The 16,612-nt window shown below is 48.0% G+C and overlaps 1 protein-coding gene across 1 annotated transcript in view; it reads right to left on the bottom strand.

Annotated features, from left to right (window-relative positions):
- The window catches only part of C3 (complement C3), a 41,592-nt gene that overhangs the window by 5,691 nt on the left and 19,289 nt on the right, over nt 1–16,612 (bottom strand). The window contains exons 20-33 of the mRNA XM_058728253.1: nt 11,766–11,908; nt 11,448–11,660; nt 9,565–9,631; nt 9,370–9,456; nt 8,409–8,612; nt 7,954–8,029; nt 7,507–7,666; nt 6,498–6,596; nt 4,200–4,356; nt 2,340–2,503; nt 1,286–1,444; nt 1,090–1,149; nt 883–973; nt 714–765 (exon numbers count right to left, since the gene is read on the bottom strand). Coding sequence (XP_058584236.1) covers nt 714–765; nt 883–973; nt 1,090–1,149; nt 1,286–1,444; nt 2,340–2,503; nt 4,200–4,356; nt 6,498–6,596; nt 7,507–7,666; nt 7,954–8,029; nt 8,409–8,612; nt 9,370–9,456; nt 9,565–9,631; nt 11,448–11,660; nt 11,766–11,908 — 1,732 coding nt within the window. The remainder of the gene's footprint in view (nt 1–713; nt 766–882; nt 974–1,089; nt 1,150–1,285; nt 1,445–2,339; nt 2,504–4,199; nt 4,357–6,497; nt 6,597–7,506; nt 7,667–7,953; nt 8,030–8,408; nt 8,613–9,369; nt 9,457–9,564; nt 9,632–11,447; nt 11,661–11,765; nt 11,909–16,612) is intronic.

Below are 16,612 nucleotides of genomic sequence, written 5' to 3'. Positions count from 1 at the left end.
CCCAAAAATAAAAAAAAAAATAAAAAAAAAAAAAAATAAAAAAAAAAAAAAAAAAAAAAAAAAAAAGAAAGCACAGAAATGGAGTTAGAGAAGGAACAGCAGACTGTGCGAATGTCACCCTTGCTGCCATTGGAGGGACCGACCGGCTGTCTTGTGACATCGGCCGCTCAAAAGATTAGAGTTGGAAGCTGACCTAACTTAGAAGGGAGCGTGACAATTCACTATGTCATAGGAAAGATGCCTGCTCAGTCCTTATCCCAAGTGACACAACAGAAGGAAGACCCACAGCACTTTTGGTAAGTGTTTTACAAAGGAGAACAAGAATTGCTTGTTATCTCCATGTTCTAATGTTGTAGTTTACAGCATACTAAACAAATTCTCATGTTACTGTAATTTCCATTTCTCTGTACCTTCCTAACTGGCAGTTTGAGAGTTCTGAAGCTGTGATAAAACGCTTTAAAGGTCATGCAACAATGGCAACTTCCCCCACTGATTTGTTGACACTGCTGGAATAATTTCAGGTTATGGGGCCATAGCTCGTGTTGGACTGCCAATGCAAAGTGAGGACTGCCTGGGGTACCCACCTCCTGGCAGGTACTTCAGACAATACCAGATGCACAATACGCTCTTAGAAAGGATTAGGTCATGGAAAGGAGAAGTCTTGCTATAGACAGAGGAATGGCCAAGATGACCCCCAGTGACCCATCACTTACTTGGTACAGATGTCAAGGATCATGGTGTTCAGGGCTTCCTGAGGCCTCTTGACTAGAAACACAGACAGAAAGATGGGAGGGGGGTGTCCCTGGGTCCCAACTCAGGAAGGAGGCAGACATTAGAATGAGGGCGGGGGAAGGGTAACAGGTAGGGTCTTAACTCTTTTACCATCTTCAGGAGCTCGTCGTATATCAACCCTGAGGTCAAACTTCTTGCAGGTGTGTTTGCTTTTGAGCTTGGCATGGTACATTGTCACCACCTGGTGAGATCACAGGGCAATGCAGTGTCAGCCCACTTGAGTTGAGAAGAGGGTCCCTCGGGGCCAGAGGGGCTGAGAGAAGGCAGGCCAAGCTGGTGTGTGTTCCTGTTCCTTACCGACAAGGTGCCTTGTCCCTTCCCTTTAGCTGTTACTACGAAATCCTCATTTTTCTTGGTCTGCAGGGAGCAGGGAGAGAGGAGAGAAGGTATTGGTACCAAGCCCTCCCCTAGCTGCAACTGCCCTATCTCTTGCCTCTGGCAAACCCTGGCTGGTATGGAGGGGGACAGCAAGGGTTTGGCTAAGCAGCTGTACCTCTTCTGACCGCAGGAGGCTAGCAGATTCCCAGAGGATGGTGTGCTTGATGAGAGAGTTGCGGCTGGGCAGTTCAATGGATACTTCCAGGTTCAGGTCCTTGTGGTCAGGGACATCCTTCTGGTATTGGGCCAAGGCTTGGAACACCATGAAGGTGGCCTAGAACCCATGAGAAAGAACGAGGGTGAGCCAGGAGACTGAGAAAGGGGTTAGAACCCACTGTAGAAGGAAGAGACTCATGTCAGAGGGTGGGGGATATTGACACTTTAGCCTAGGAACCCCTGCCCTAGAGAAAGTGAGGATAAGATTAGGGGTTGTTATACACTGAAGACATGTCCTAGATTCTCCAAGAGACAGAGACTTAGACAAGAGCTTGGCAGACTGAGAAGGGGTCTAGAATTCACCAGAAATTGCAGGCATCAAAATGAAACTTTAGCAACACTGAGAATATGTCCTAGCCCCATCCACAGGAGAGTCTAAGACAAGGGTTTGGAGTCACTGAGAATGTGTTTAGAACTTAGTTGTAAAAAAAAAAAAATGAAGTTGAGTCTGGAGATACTGACCATATGACCTAGAATCCAAAAGGGACACTGAGAATGTGACTGACAGCTCACCAGAAAGAAAGGGGGTCAAACTGGAGCCTGAGGTTATTAAAAACCATGTTCTAGATCCCACCAACCAGGGTCAGAGAGGCTTGGATGATGTCCTAGAATAGCCGAGAACATGGTCTGGAACCCACAGTAAGATGAACTAACACTGGGAGCCTAGTAGAACTGAAACATGGTCTAGAGCCCACAGGAAGATATGAGCTAACACTGGGAGCCTGGCAGAACTGAGAACACGGTCTAGATCTTAGGAGGTTCGGAACACAGTTTGGGCATTCAGCATGTAGTGTAGACTCCACCAGTGCATTCACGGCTAAAAATCCACTCCAGCCACTCTGGCTTGTGGACAGAAGGGCTGCCCCTCTGAGTCTTAACATCTTCTCTGGGAGGCCAGTGGGAAGCCAGAGGAGGTAGGCATGTAGGTGCCTGGGGGATATGGGGTCACTTGCCTGGGTGGAGCCGTAGCCCCCTCCGTAGTATCTCTGCTCATTGAGCCAGGTTGCGACGGGGCGTACAAAGTCAAAGTCTTTGAGCACCAGCAGGGCCAAGAGGGCATAGGATGTGGCCTCCACACTGTAGAGCTTCTTGCCAGGCTCCTCCCACCTTGTCCTCTCTGTAGAGAGAACCCCCACCCCCATGCTGATTGCACTGTCCAGCGAGGAGATGGCTCAGAGAAAAGTCGGAAAAGACTCACGCTAGACTCACACTAGAACTTCTTGTTCACATGTCCTGACTGACACCCAAGGCACTCACTAGCTGGCTCCTGCCTACTCTTTTCCTTCATTAACCTTCACTCCTCCATTGAAATGCTCATCTGCAGCCCCACTGATTTACAGATTCCCTAAATTTTCCATGCTCATTCTTACTTCCTGGGCCTTTTCGTATTCTGTACCCTCTATTGGAGCACCTTTTCTCCACCCATTAATCCCATCCTGCTTAATCCCATCCTGCACAATTCAGCTTCAATGGCACCCCAAGAGTAGGTGAGGTCCTCCCTTCTGTCTCTCAAAACATCCTGTGCTGTCCTGTCCCAGAAGTATGATGTTCTATATCAATCTATTAACTCATTTCTTTCCTCAACTGGAGAGCGAGCCATGATGGCAGGAGCTGTGCTGTATTCACTGTGATGTCCCAAGTGCCCAAGAAAGCACTTGTGGCAGAGACTGACAGTAAGAAGCATTCACTCCTCTGGGGTGCCTGGATGGCTCAGTTGGTTGAGTGTCCAACTTTGGCTCAGGTCACAATCTCAAGGTTCATGAGTTTGAGCGCCTCATCAGGCTGTCTGCTGCCAGCACAGAGCCAGCTTTGCACTCTCTGTCTCCCACTGTCTCTGCCTCTCCCATGCTTGCGCTCTCTTGTTCAAAAATAAATGAACATTAAAAAAAAAAAAACAAAAACCTGTCCCCTCATTTCCTGGGCAGAGAGTTGGACTACATCTCCCAAAAGTCTTTGTAGGCAGGTATGGACACACAACCGAGCTCTGGATGATGGCATGGACACTGGCAATGTTAGGGGCCCCTTCCATGCCTGGTCTACCTCCCTTAAACAATCCACCTGACCATTTCCCCTTATGCTTAGATGGAGTGGATCCCAAGCACCCCGTGGTGGCAGTCATGAAAAGATAGAGGCCCAGATCTCCACATGACTGTCTGGAAGAGAGCTGTCCACCAACAACAAGCTTCCATTGTGCTAAACCACCTCAGTATATGTCCTGACATATGTTACATCAGTGAGTGCAAACCTGATGCAGTATATTACCTGAGCCAATGATTAAGTGCTCACTGTGTGCTGGGCACTGTGCTAAATTCCCTATGGCATTATCTTATGTAATCCTAATTACCCTTGAGCTAATGACGACAACAACATCGGAATAGAGCTCTCACTGTATGCTAGACCTTCTACCTACATTACTCCTTCAATCTTGTCAACCACCTATGATGTAAGTATCTTCTTCAGATGAGGTCCAGGGAGGGTCCGTGACTTTTACAAAGTCGCACAGTGAGAATGTGGCAGAGGGGGATTTGAATTTGGGTCTGTCTGATGTCAGAGCCCACGTCCTTGTTCCTGTGTCATAGCAAGTGCTCAAAACATAGCTGTTGAATGAATGATGCTACCTTCTTGCTTGTGTAGCTTACAGTGAGGATTCTGACACCTCAGAGCCATTCACCAAGCAGGGCTTAGCACCATCCACTCCAGCTCAACCTGAAGCTGCCCATCGTAGCATAGCTTAGAGCCACATGCCAGCTCAAGATGACCACCCACAAACCCTGGCCATGCATGCCTCTTTACCTCACCAGGCTGCCACTCACCTTGGGCTGTGCTCAGAAATTTTTCAAAGAGGTCTTTCTCCAGCCTGCCTGACTGGGCCAGGGCGTAGCCTGCAATGGCCACAGAATATGGTCTCCGCAGGTTCCTATAGTGGAATTCAATATAATCTCCGGCCTTAGTGATGCTGCGCTCCAGGCTCTGTGAGAAAGAGGATTGGGTTCTCTGGTAAGGTGCATATTGCTGCCACAAGGAGCTGGTAAGGATCACACAAGTGCCACTTCCTGGGTACCAGGATGGTTTCTGTCCTTGGGACATATTTGTTTTGGATCTTTTGTTTCTTTTTTCTTTTTTGGATTTTCCAGACATTTTAGTCACCGTGAACTTGATGTGCCTGGGAGAGTTTATATACCCAGTGGTGTACTGGTAACAGTTTACGCACCAGCTCTCCGGAGTGTGTATGGGGGCCAGGGGTCTGTTTTATCGCCTGCCAATTACTGTGGTGTGAATGCTCCCACTGTGGGCAATTTCAAGCTACCAACGTAATGGCCCTGAACATAAAGGGGAGAATATGTGTCGCAGATAGACACTCATGACCTAGCATGACCCAGCTTCAGCACCCCACTGGGAAACCTCTTCTCTAATCATCAGCTTCACACTTAACACTTACTATATGGCTGTCACACAGGCAATCGCTGAACTTCAGGATCCTATGGGGTTGGCATTATTTTCATCATCATCTCTACTGCACGAATGACAAGATTGAGACCCAGAGAGATGATGGAAGGAGGAAGCCATGATGTGCAGCGTTCGCCAACTTTCTTGGTGTAAATATTACCGTGGCCAATTTCAAACTATGTGGAGTCAGTGAATGCAGAGTTGGGCGGAGGGGGGCAGTAGCACAGAATTAGATAGCATTTCCACCTTATAGGTACATAACCTCGAGATGGATAGATTTGTCATAGATAATGAGGGAAAGTAATAAAACAATCAGGAAGTGATGAGTTTTGAGTGTTTCTTACCTTTGCTTTTAATGCTTAGTGTTTAGTCTAAAGTCAGATTACATAATTTGCTTGAAAAGAATGATTGTGTTTAACAACTAGCTTGTGAAATTCCTGGAAGTTTAACGGTTGGCTTTCACAGACTGATCCCAGCACACTCTTCATCTGCGTCCCAGTAATCTGGGTCTACAGCCTATGCTATACTCAGGCATAGTGTTGCCATTTTGTAGAAGAAAATGTTGGTGCCTTGCAGAAGAAACTAATCCTTTCCCTGCCAGCTGCCTGCCCTCCATCTACTCTTAACTTTTGCAGAAACTTCGGTCTTTCATTCACTCGGCCACAGTGGAAGCAGCCATATTTGCCCAGTAAGACCTACTTCCTGGCCTCAGCTGATTGGCCCAGGTATGACCACCTGACCCCGGGTGGGCCAATCAGAATTTCCCCTATGGGAATCTGAAAGCTCTAGGTTTGGCCTGGCTATTTCCCCAAGGAAGGCAGCCAAGTTCTGCTGGGCAGGCTGGGTGGCAGGGAGAGAGGAATTATTGGGCCCAGAATGGCCTGGGTCCCTCTGAGGCCCTCAAGTCAACAGCCCTGTCCCCTCTATCTTGAGCCCGATGAAGGGAGGGGCAGCTGCCTGAGGCAAAATCCTGGGCTCTCTAACTTGGCAAGCTAAGGTCAAACAAACCACTCTCAAACCCCAGGACAAAGCAGAGGGAGTAATTGCAGAGACTCTCGGGAGTCCATCTTTCTAAGCTTCTCTGCTTCAGAACCAAAACCAGAGGAAAAAGAGACAGCCGTGAGCCAATATTTGTAATCATTTCGTTTTTGGGGGCATGGGCCCCTTGGAAAATTTCCTAAAAGATCTCCTGAACTAAGAGAGTAGCCTTGAGGTGTTCTTGGGTCTGGGTTGTGCCTTTTCTTCAGGGAAGCAGCAAGGTATGCTGCACTGATCATGTAGCAGTGATGGGGAAAGCAGGCTGAGGGGGCTTTTGTTGAAATTGGCTGACACTCTTTGGACAGGGTAAAGCAGGCAGAAAGGACCCATTCTTTGATCTCTTTCTGTCTTAGTTTTCTCCTCTGTAACCTGGGGATAAGAAGAGTAGCCTACGTCTCGAACTCTTAGAAGGATTACAGGACTTAGCATGTGCAACACTTAGATGAGCATCTTAGTTAAATGCTCAAAAAATGCTGGGAATTATTATGGTTTTATGGGCATTATGGCTGCTGTGGTGGCTGCTATTGCACTGGGAGGACCGGGAATCACCTGAATGCAACAGCCCACCCTCCAAGGTGGATGTGCCCTGGGTAGGTGAGAGGAGGAGAGGGTGGGCGGACACTTACGTTGACCTGATCATTGCAAAACTCTTTAGCCTCTTGCAGCGCAATGAGAACAAAAGCTGTGAGGGCCACATCCTTCTCCTCATTCTCCCGGAAGCCACCCTAGGATGGGAAGCGGGAAATAAGGATAGGGTCACCAGTATGTCCCCACATGCTGACCAATCTCCTTGTAGGGTGAGCATGTCAAGGCACGGGTGAGTCTCTCCTCAGTGTCACTCCCTAGGTGGGCCACACTCTTCAATATTCACTCATTCAGCAATTGTTGCTCATGCTGTGGAAAAGATGGTGGGTAAGAACCCGACACCAGTCCCACCCCCACAGTGCTCCCCATCTAGTAGGGGAGACAGACGTGAACCAATTGGCCCACCTGTATACATATCGTTACAAATTGGTGAGTGGTTCAGGAGGAGAAGTGGATGTGGCAGTGAAATTGGAAAGTGGGAGTGTGACTTAGTTGGGGAGATCAGGAAAGATTTCCTTGCAGGATGACCAGGGTTGGCATGCCAGACAGTGAGAACAGCATGTGCAAAGGCCCTGTGGCTGGATAGAGCAAGGCTCCTTTCAGTGCAGATGGCATGTGGATGGGGATAGGGGGACGGTGTGAGACTGGAAGTCTGAAAAGTCAGGCTAAGGCAGTGATTCTCCACCTTATGCATGCATAGGCAACTCATGGCAGGGGAAGTAGAGGTTGTAGCAACTGTGAACCCTAGGCCCTCCTCCTGAATTTTCTGATTCCTGCATCTCAAGTCTAGATTGAGAACATACTTTTATAACAAGTTTGAAGGTGATTATGCAGCTACTGGCCTGGGGACCACATTTGGAGAACCACAGCTGGGAAGGGTTCTATATTTTCAGAGCAAAGGGGGTGGGGGACTTTGGTGTTGCACTAGCCTCTGAAGGTCTCTGGTCTTTGCAATGGGAAAGTGACACTCTCAGCTGAAGGGGTAGCCTTTCATGTCTATCCTGTTACAGGCGCCCTTCCCCCAGCATGCCCATAAGTCCTGCTTCTTACAGTCATTTCTTGATGAATTACGGGCCCATCTTCCTGGAAGACCCCGTCAGGCTTCTGCTTCTCCAGGATCAGCCATTTGACAGCCCCGCAGAGGACTTGGGAGTTGATGGCAATGAGATTGGCTGCCAGAGAGAAGACCTTGACCACGTAGGCTGTCAGCCTGTGGGCGGCACAAAGCGTCAGCCAATCGCCTCCGGGATCCAGAGACTGCCATTCCAGAAAACCAATGAGCAGAGAGGGGCGGGGCCTACAGGCTGGCCCAGCTTCCCCACCCAAGTTAGGCGCCAGCCTAGCCACAGGGGGCGCTTAATGTCTACAGGCCACGTGGCAGCTCAAGGTGGGCAGTTCATCTGTGTGGGCTCCCGGTCCATAGCATAGGGCCCTTTGGGCGAGACCTGGCGGGACCACCCAAGGCCGCCTTGCTCAGTGGGGTGCCAGACCGCTCACCAGGTGCTGGCTTTCCGGTTCTGGAAGGCTGCAAAAGCCGAGTTGTCTTGTCTGAAGGCCAGCTGCTGGGAGTACCCTGCAGGGAAGCCAGAAGTGTCTCCAGAGGAGCAGGGGCTGAGTGGAGGGGCTCAGGGGACAAGGATTCTCTGAGGGGCGACACAGGGGTTCAGTGAAGAATGAGGGGCCTCAGGGATGAGCAGGGAAGTCTGCTAGAAGAGCGGAAGGGGCTTCTAAAAGGGGAAGGAGTTCTCAGAGGAGAGGGGTTCAGAGAGGCAAGGGGGCCTCAGGGAGAGAGGGAGTTCTAGAGGGCTCAGAGGGGCCCAGGTCTCAGAGAGGGGAAAGGTCAAGGGAGGTCTTTGAAAAGAAGGGATCCTGAAAGGGGAGGAACTTAGAGGAAGGGCGTGTCCCTGCTCTGGAGGTGGCTGGAGCAGAGAGGGTCTCCCAGGCAGACCCACCCTTTTCGATGAGCTGCAAGGAATCCTGCCTCTTTTCCAGGCCGAACTTCTCCCACTGGTCCGTTTGGTCCAGGTAATGGACTGCGATGACTGTGGGTGTCATTCCTATCATGTTCTGCTCCCCACAGCCCGAGGGGGTCACGATGAGGTGCTTCAGTCTCTCCGCGTCAATGGCATCCTCAGTCAACTGAGCCACTGGGGTCCCTGCAACCCAGCAGGAGGACAGGGCTCAAGCAACTCACCCACCATGGGGTGGGGTGAGAAGGGTCAGGGCTGTCCCCAGCGATCCCAGGCTCCAGGCAGCCAGTGCCAAAGAGGTCAGGGGCAGTTGGGGGCTGAGGGGATGTGATGGTAGGAAGTAGGAGGCGGGGGTAGGGGAGTGGGGAGGGTGTCTACATTTGTAGGGAAGGGGGTCTTATGCTTCACAGAAATCTGCTCCCTGAGCCTCTTGTTACAAGTGGCAAATTAATTCCAGAACAATCGTCACCAATACTTAGATCATGCTTCACGCTGTTGCCAGGCGCTGTTCTAGAGAAACATCAGACAGTATCTCATTTAATCCTCTCAACAAGCCTTTGATATAGGTACTATTATTCACCCCATCACAGATGAGAAAACCAAGGGTCTCTCCCCAAAACCTTACAGCTTACAGGTTACAAGGTGCTTTTCCAGGAACTTCTTTTCCCTTCTGGCTCCAGTCGTCCAACTCAGGCAATTAGTTCCAGAATTTCCTGCTCTTGAACTATACTGTTTCTCATTTAAGCTTCTCTATCAGCAAAGGCTATTTGCTGAACTAAATACTGCCTGGAACCCTCTATAAAACAGATCAGGGAGGTGGCCTGCTGTTCTAGCTGTAGTGGAGGCAAGGGACACACGGTAGTATACGTGCCCAGAATTAGGAGAAATTAGGTCCCCTTCTCCAGAGCTGTGCCTTCCTGGGCGAGGGTCAGTGGCAGCTCACCTTGCAGGAGGATCCTGGTCTCTGAATCTGTGTCTGGTACCTGGTCACTGAGGTCTGCGGCGTGGACCTCCTCTCGCTGCACTCCGTCTGCCAGTGGAATGGGAGGGACCCATGGCGTCACCCTCTCCCACAAGGCCCTGATTCATCCCCTACCCCGCACCCCCAGGTCTCACCCTTCTGCTGTGGCTGACTCACTTTGGCCCCGGTTTTCTGGATCCAGTGTGTGAACGGCCACAGTTTTGTCGACTCTGATCCCTTCAGGCTGAACAGTGTTGGGATGGGATGGGGGAGGGGGAAGTCAGGTGAATAAAAGAACAGACACAGCTGATCAGCAGGGCATGGGCACGATGGCATCACCCATCCTAGTTCTGTGACTGGGAGTCAGTTTACCCCCACTGCCTCTCAAATGTCCTTAAAATAAAAGAATGTGCATAAAGTGCTGAGTACAATGCCTGGCACTTAGTAAGCGCTCAGTTAAACTAGGGGCTATCTTATTATCAGTGTCCCAAGTGAAGCTCTCCTTCCATGCTGGACTGCTGCTGTTTGTGCCCTTCCATCACACATTCTCCTTGAAGCTGGTACTAATGCACACATTTTCCTTTGGAGACCCAGTCTCCTCCGTGGCATGCTGGTAAACATTTGGTAGCCATCTCTCCAGGAAGAAAAGATCCTGATTTGTGGCACTGGCAGTTTCCATCCTGCGAACATCCCTGCCACAGATTTCAAGCTACCAGCATCAGAGGGTGCAGAATTGGGAGTTGTGGACACACTGGCTCTGGGGAGCCTTGTGTAGGCTCCGGTGCCCTCTGGGGTTTCTTCCCATTGTTGCCACACTGAGCCACACTGCAACCCCTGATAAAAGGGATAATTAAGATTGTGCTCCTGGGGGTGCCTGTGCGGCTTGGTGGAAAAGCATGGGACTCTTGATCTTGGGGTTGTAAGTTCAAGTTCCACATCGGATTACTTAAAAATAAAATCTTGGGTCGCCTGGGTGGCTTAGTTGGTTAAGTCTCTGCCTTCAGATCATGATTTCATGGTTGGTGAGTCTGAACCTTGCATCGGGCTCAGTGGTGACAGCTCAGAGCTTAGAGCCTGGATCTTGCTTCAGATCCTTTGTCTCCTTCTCTTTCTCCCCCTCTCCTGCTCATGCTCTGTCTTTCTCAAAAATAAATAAGCATAAACAAATTTTTTTTAAGAAAATAGACTCTAAAAAATATGAGTTTGGTTCCATTAAAGTCAGGAAAGAAAAATATAATAAATTCTGGCTTGGGTATAAATAAGACGTGTCACTGCAAAATAACAATGTCAGCTTTAAAGCATTTGCTTTTCAGCGTTTCAATATTTTTTCAATGACTGTAACATTTCGGGGGAAAATTAACCACTAAACAATTTTTTTTTACCTATTTATTTATTTATTTATTTTTATTTTTTAATATATGAAATTTACTGTCAAATTGGTTTCCATACAACACCCAGTGCTCATCCCAAAAGGTGCCCTCCTCAATACCCATCACCCACCCTGCCCTCCCTCCCACCCCCCATCAACCCTCAGTTTGTTCTCAGTTTTTAACAGTCTCTTAACCACTAAACAATTTCAACCATTAAATAAAGACATGTAGATGGGGGCCTTCATTTGTCCTTTAGCTTCAGGCTCCTATTGTGGTTTGACTTGGCACTGTCTCTATTTAAAATTTTGATCTTTTGTGTATCATAGATTTTTTGGCATTAATTTTGATTCCTTACAATATTGCATTAAAACACTGTTGCTCTTATGATCTCACATTTTGCTTGGAAATATTAAGGAAAGATGATATGAGGCTGTATTTTTATTGAAGACTTCATCTCCTATTATATTTGAGAATGTTCATCACTAGGAAAGAGTGAAAATGTAAGTGTTTCGCACTTACTCACCCTAATCCTGGCCTTGCTTCCGAACTTGTAGGACTCCCAAGCATCCTAGGCTGGACACCGGACACTCTTGGTGTCTCAGAGTCAGTGTCTCCAACCTGGGTTGACAGCATGGGGAGACAGGAGCCTCTCCCAAAGGACAAGGGACTGCAGGTGCCCCAAGGACTCACCACGACCTTCAAGGGTTTCTTGACACCATCCATGATGAAACGATTGTAGACCGCAGCCTTGACCTCCACCTCATGGAGACCGACCTTCAGAGGCACGAGGAGAAAAGGCACGGCTATTGAGGACTTGGCTGGGATGTTCAGAATCTGCTGGTATCGCTTCTTGGCGGTGGCCAGGCTGCAGAAGGCTGGGTTGTAGAGCAATTCCACCCGCACCTGCCAGGGAGAGAGTATCAGTCAGGGGGGCAGGTGCCACGGCCACCTCCCCCAACCATCCAAGCTCTCCATCATTCCTCTGCCCCCACCCCCCCGGGAACCCACCTTGAGCTCCCCAACATCCTGGTAATTGTAGAGCACGGCCCGGATCTCCACTTGCTCATTGCGCACGACAGAGTAGGGTAGCCGCAGGTCGATGAAGAAGTCTTGCATCACCGTGACCTCATAGGGGTCAGCCACGCAGATCCCTGCCCAGGAGTGGAGTGTCAAGGGAAGGAGGTGGACAGGCTCTCAGTGCTTACCCCTCACTGCGGGAGCTGTGTCAGGCTCAGCCTGTGTTTGTGCAAGCCCAGGGGCTAAACAATTGCACAGGTGACACATTACCGATAGTGGTGGCAGCTGGGAGTCACTCTCATGTACGGTTTCCATTTTCTTCTTGTAGTTTTACTCATAGGTAGGTGTGCAGGGGGAAGGGTTCGAGCACACCCGAAGGGTCCATACCTGGGCTCTCCAAAATGGTAGCCTGAGCTCTCTCTGGTCCCTGGGCATTTGGAATGTGGCTAGCTCAGAAAACTTTTTAACACATGTTTGGAACAATTTGCATATGCCAACCTACCTTTTCAGCTGTACATTTTGCAAATCCTACAATACAGATCAAAGTATTTCCAATGAAAGGCTAGGGGTGCCTTTCCACTGACTGGCTCAGTCAGTGGTGGGTGTGATTCTTGATCTGGGGCCTTGAGTTCAAGCTCACGTGGGGTGTGGAGATGACTTACAAATAAAATTAAAATCTTAAAAAAAAAAGCACCCTCCTTGAGATGCTCTGCAGACATAAATTATGTACTAGATTTCAAAGGCTTAGTACAAACAAAAGCAAAATGCATCTTTCACAATTTCGAGATATTAATAGGTTACTCTTAAATATCAATAGATGATTATTATAACATTATCATTAGCATGATGGTGGGTTTTTTTAACATATTTTTCAGCATATTTTTTCAACATATTTACCACAAGTTGCAAGAATAACATTGTGGAGATATTTGGTTACAGAAAATGTATGATAAAATTGATTTCACCTCCTCTTTTTTTATGGGGCTCCTAGAAAATTTAAAATGACATGCAGCTTGGATCGTATTTCTGGTGGACAGTGCTGATCTACAGGCAGTGAAAATGACTGCAAAAGCGATGGTAAATTTGTGATTCAACAGCTACCAGGTTATATTCAAGCAAAGGGTTGATGCAAACAGAATTTGCAAAAGCATTATCATATTAAAAATGTTACACTAAAAAAATAAATAAAAATAATGTTACACCAAGAAATGATTAAAATTTGGGGACCTGTGTGTCTCAGTCAGTTAATTGTCTGATGCTTGATATCTGCTTGGGTCATAATCTCTCAGTTCCTGAATTTGAGCCTGGTGTCAGGCTCTGAGCTGATGGCAGGGAGTGTGCTTGGGATTCTCTTTCTCCCTGTCTCTCTCGCTCTCTCTTTCTCTAAAATAAGTAAACAATTGAACAGAGTTAATTAAAAAAAGAAGTCTTAAAATTTAATATATATATTTTTTAGTTATTTTTCAGAAGTGAGGAACAATAGAGGCTTGAACAAAATCATTATTTCCTAACCGTGGGTCATTATTAATCATCCTTAACCCCCCATCCTCGGGGGATCTGTTATACTCATGGGAGCTATTTACCATTTCTTATCTGCTATTCGTTTTTACATTTTTTTAAAGTTTATTTTTGAGAGACAGAGACAGAGTGCAAGCGGGGGAGGGGCAGAGAGAGGGGGAGACACAGACTCTGAAGCAGCTTCCAGGCTCTGAGTTGTCGCCACAGAGCCCGATGCAGAGCCTGAACTCATGAACCACAAGATCATGACCTGAGCCGAAGTCGGACATTTAACCGACTGAACCACCCAGGTGCCCCTCGTTTTTACATTTTTATTATTTATCTTTGGTCATCTCTACACCCAATGTGGGGCTTGAACTCACAATCCCAAGATCAGGAGTCACAGGCTTTTCCAACTGAGCCAGCCAGCAGCCCCTGTTTTCACATTCTTAAAGCCAGATTTAATTTACTCTGGTGGGTGAAAAACCAGCTTTTGCACCACAAACAGGAGGCTACCTCCAGGGAAACAAAACGGTTTTGTTTTGTTAAATACTGGCCAGCTCATGCTGTGCCTGCAGAAAGCAGACCTGCTCTCTCCTTGCTAATGCAAGTCAGTCAAGACCTACAGAGGAGATGAGGACATCCTTGCACCAGACTTAGCTTTTCCCTTGAACAAGCTGGAAGGAGCGAGAGAGAACCACACACAGAGTGACCTCTGACACACCATCCGTGTTATGTTTGAGGCAGAGAAACGCCTACTCTCCGTGACCCTGGAAGGACAGCTACATGTTTGTCCAAACCCACGGAAGGTACATCACTGAAAGGGAACCCTAGCTTTTGACTGCAGTTGATGATGATGTATCAGTGTTGTCCCAGAGATTTTGGCAAAGGTACCACCTAATGCAAAAAAGGGTTAGAGACGGGAATTGGGGGGAATTGAGGAGTGAGTGGTAATTCTCAGTTGTTTCTGTAAACCTAAATTGTTTAAGAAAACCCATTAATTAGGGGCCCCTGGGTGGCTCAGTCGGTTGAGCGTCCGACTTCGGCTCAGGTCATGATCTCACAGTTTGTGGGTTTGGGCCCCATGTCGGGCTCTGTGCTGACAGCTCAGAGCCTGGAGCCTGCTTCAGGTTCTGTGTCTCCTTCTCTCTGCCCCTCGCCACCCCAGCTTGCAGTCTGCCTCTGTCTCAAAAACAAATAAATATTTAAAAAAATTAAGAAAACCCATTAATTAAAAAATATCAACCAGGGCACCTGAGTGGTTCAGTCGGTTACACATCTGACTCTTGTTCTCAGCTCAAGGTCATGATCTCATGGTTCATGAGTTCGAGCCCTGCATTGGGCCCTGTACAGCCGACAGTGCAGAGCCTGCTTGGGATTCTCTCTCTCTGCCTCTATCTTCCCCTCCCTCAAACATACTGCCTCTCTCTCTCTCAGAATAAATAAATAAGCTTAAAAATATAATCGTATCTGGTAAGACAACAGTATTGAGAAGATGTCACAAGGGTACAGAGAGCAGAATAGAAAAACCATAGGGCCCTTTAAGATGCTGCCCCCATCACTCCCAGGGGGCATTGGGCAACTTCTGGGGATATTTTGGGGACATGTTACAACGGGGGTGGGGGCGCTCCTGAAGTCTTGTAGGTAGAGGCTGCGAATGCTGCTCAACATCCGATATTGCACAGAGAACCTTCCACAGAGAACCTTCCACAGAGAACCACCCAGCCCTGAACAACATCAGTGATGAGGTGCAGAGACCCTGGTGCAGGACAGGCCTTCCCCAACCTCCAGATACACACAACCCCCACTTCCTGCCCCGTGGGTCATGTTAAATGCAGGTTCTGATTCAGCAGGTCAGGAGTGGGGTCCAAGATTCTGAATTTCTACAACCCCCCAGGGAAAGCACCTTTGCCAGATTGCTAGTGGTTCAGGGAGCAGGCTTTCAGAAGCAGGGATCTAAACTGTGCCTTTCAACTTTCTCTTTTCAAGCTGCAAGAACCTTTCTTATTTCAAGGAAACCTCATGCAGGCCCTCCATATGCGAACAGGGACAACGAGGATATAGGAAGATGCTCTGATCTGAAGCATGGGCGGGGGCCACCGACCAGAAGTGTGCTGAGCTGTTACTGGAGCTCCAGACGAAAGGAAAAGTATGTGCCCCATGAATGCATGCACCACCCTCCCTTGGTCAGGAGAAACTGCCAGTTTCAGTTCCCTCAGTTAAAACAAGACAAGCAAAGACGCAGGTTTTGGACATCTTGAAGCCAGGAAAGGGAAGTGATAATGATGTGTAATGTATTATAAATGGTAACAAAACAAAATTATTAAACACGTTGGTGTGGCATGAAAGAGATATTCATACTTCCCTTCGTGAGTTTTAACATACCTCCTTTGTATTTTTACCTTATGGTTTTAATTTTTGTTTTAATGTTTATTTATTTTTGAGAGAGAGAGAGAGAGAGAGAGAGAGAGAGACCAAGTGCGAACAGGGGAGGGGCAGAGTGAGAGGAAGACACAGACTCCAAAGCACGCTCCAGGCTCTGAGCTGTCAGCAGAGAGCCCGATGCGGGGCTTAAATTCACAAACTGCAAGATCATGACCTGAGCCGAAGTCAGACACTTAACCCACGTAAGCCACCGAGGTGCCCCAGTGGCTTCTATTTACAATGGAGACATTTTGTTCATCATGGATTATTATATATATATATTTTTTTGCATTCACATTTTGTTTTCAAAATGATCGCAAGAACATATTACTCATCTGGGCTTAAAGTTATCGCTTCCCTCTCCTCACCTTGCTCCCAGGCCTGCCCGAGACCACCCCTATTAGGCCAGGGCCCCCAGCTCCCTGTGTCAGGTCCCCAGCCTCCTGGTTACCTTTCTTTTCTTCTTTTTTCTTTTTTTTGCCAGGTTTCACAATCCGACCACGGATGTTCCAATCATACATTTCATCCTGCTTCCTCTTTCATATTTTCTTAATGGATTTACCCATCACCCTGTCAACACCACCCCTTAAGCGTGTTTGTTGTTGCAAATTATTCTGTATGATAGTGCTGTGGTAGACATATGTCCTTATATCTGTGTCCAAACCTGTAGATCGTACAACACTGAGAGTGAACGCTCATGTCAATGATGAACTTGGGGTGACGACAGGCGTGTCAGTGTCACGAATATGCCATGCTGGTGAGGGATGCTGATAGTGCACGTCTGCGCGGGGGAGACTGTACGTCGGGGGTGGGTAGACTGGATGTATGTGGGAACTCTCTGTACCTTCCCCTCAATTTTGCTGCCAACCTAAAACTGCTCTCGAAAGAAAATCTATTTACAAAAAGCGCTGACTCGT

This window comes from Neofelis nebulosa, chromosome 4 (genome assembly GCF_028018385.1).
Source record: "Neofelis nebulosa isolate mNeoNeb1 chromosome 4, mNeoNeb1.pri, whole genome shotgun sequence".
NCBI lineage: Eukaryota > Metazoa > Chordata > Mammalia > Carnivora > Felidae > Neofelis > Neofelis nebulosa.
The sequence above is the reverse complement of the archived record's forward strand: the minus strand, read 5'-3'. Positions and strand labels throughout refer to the sequence as shown.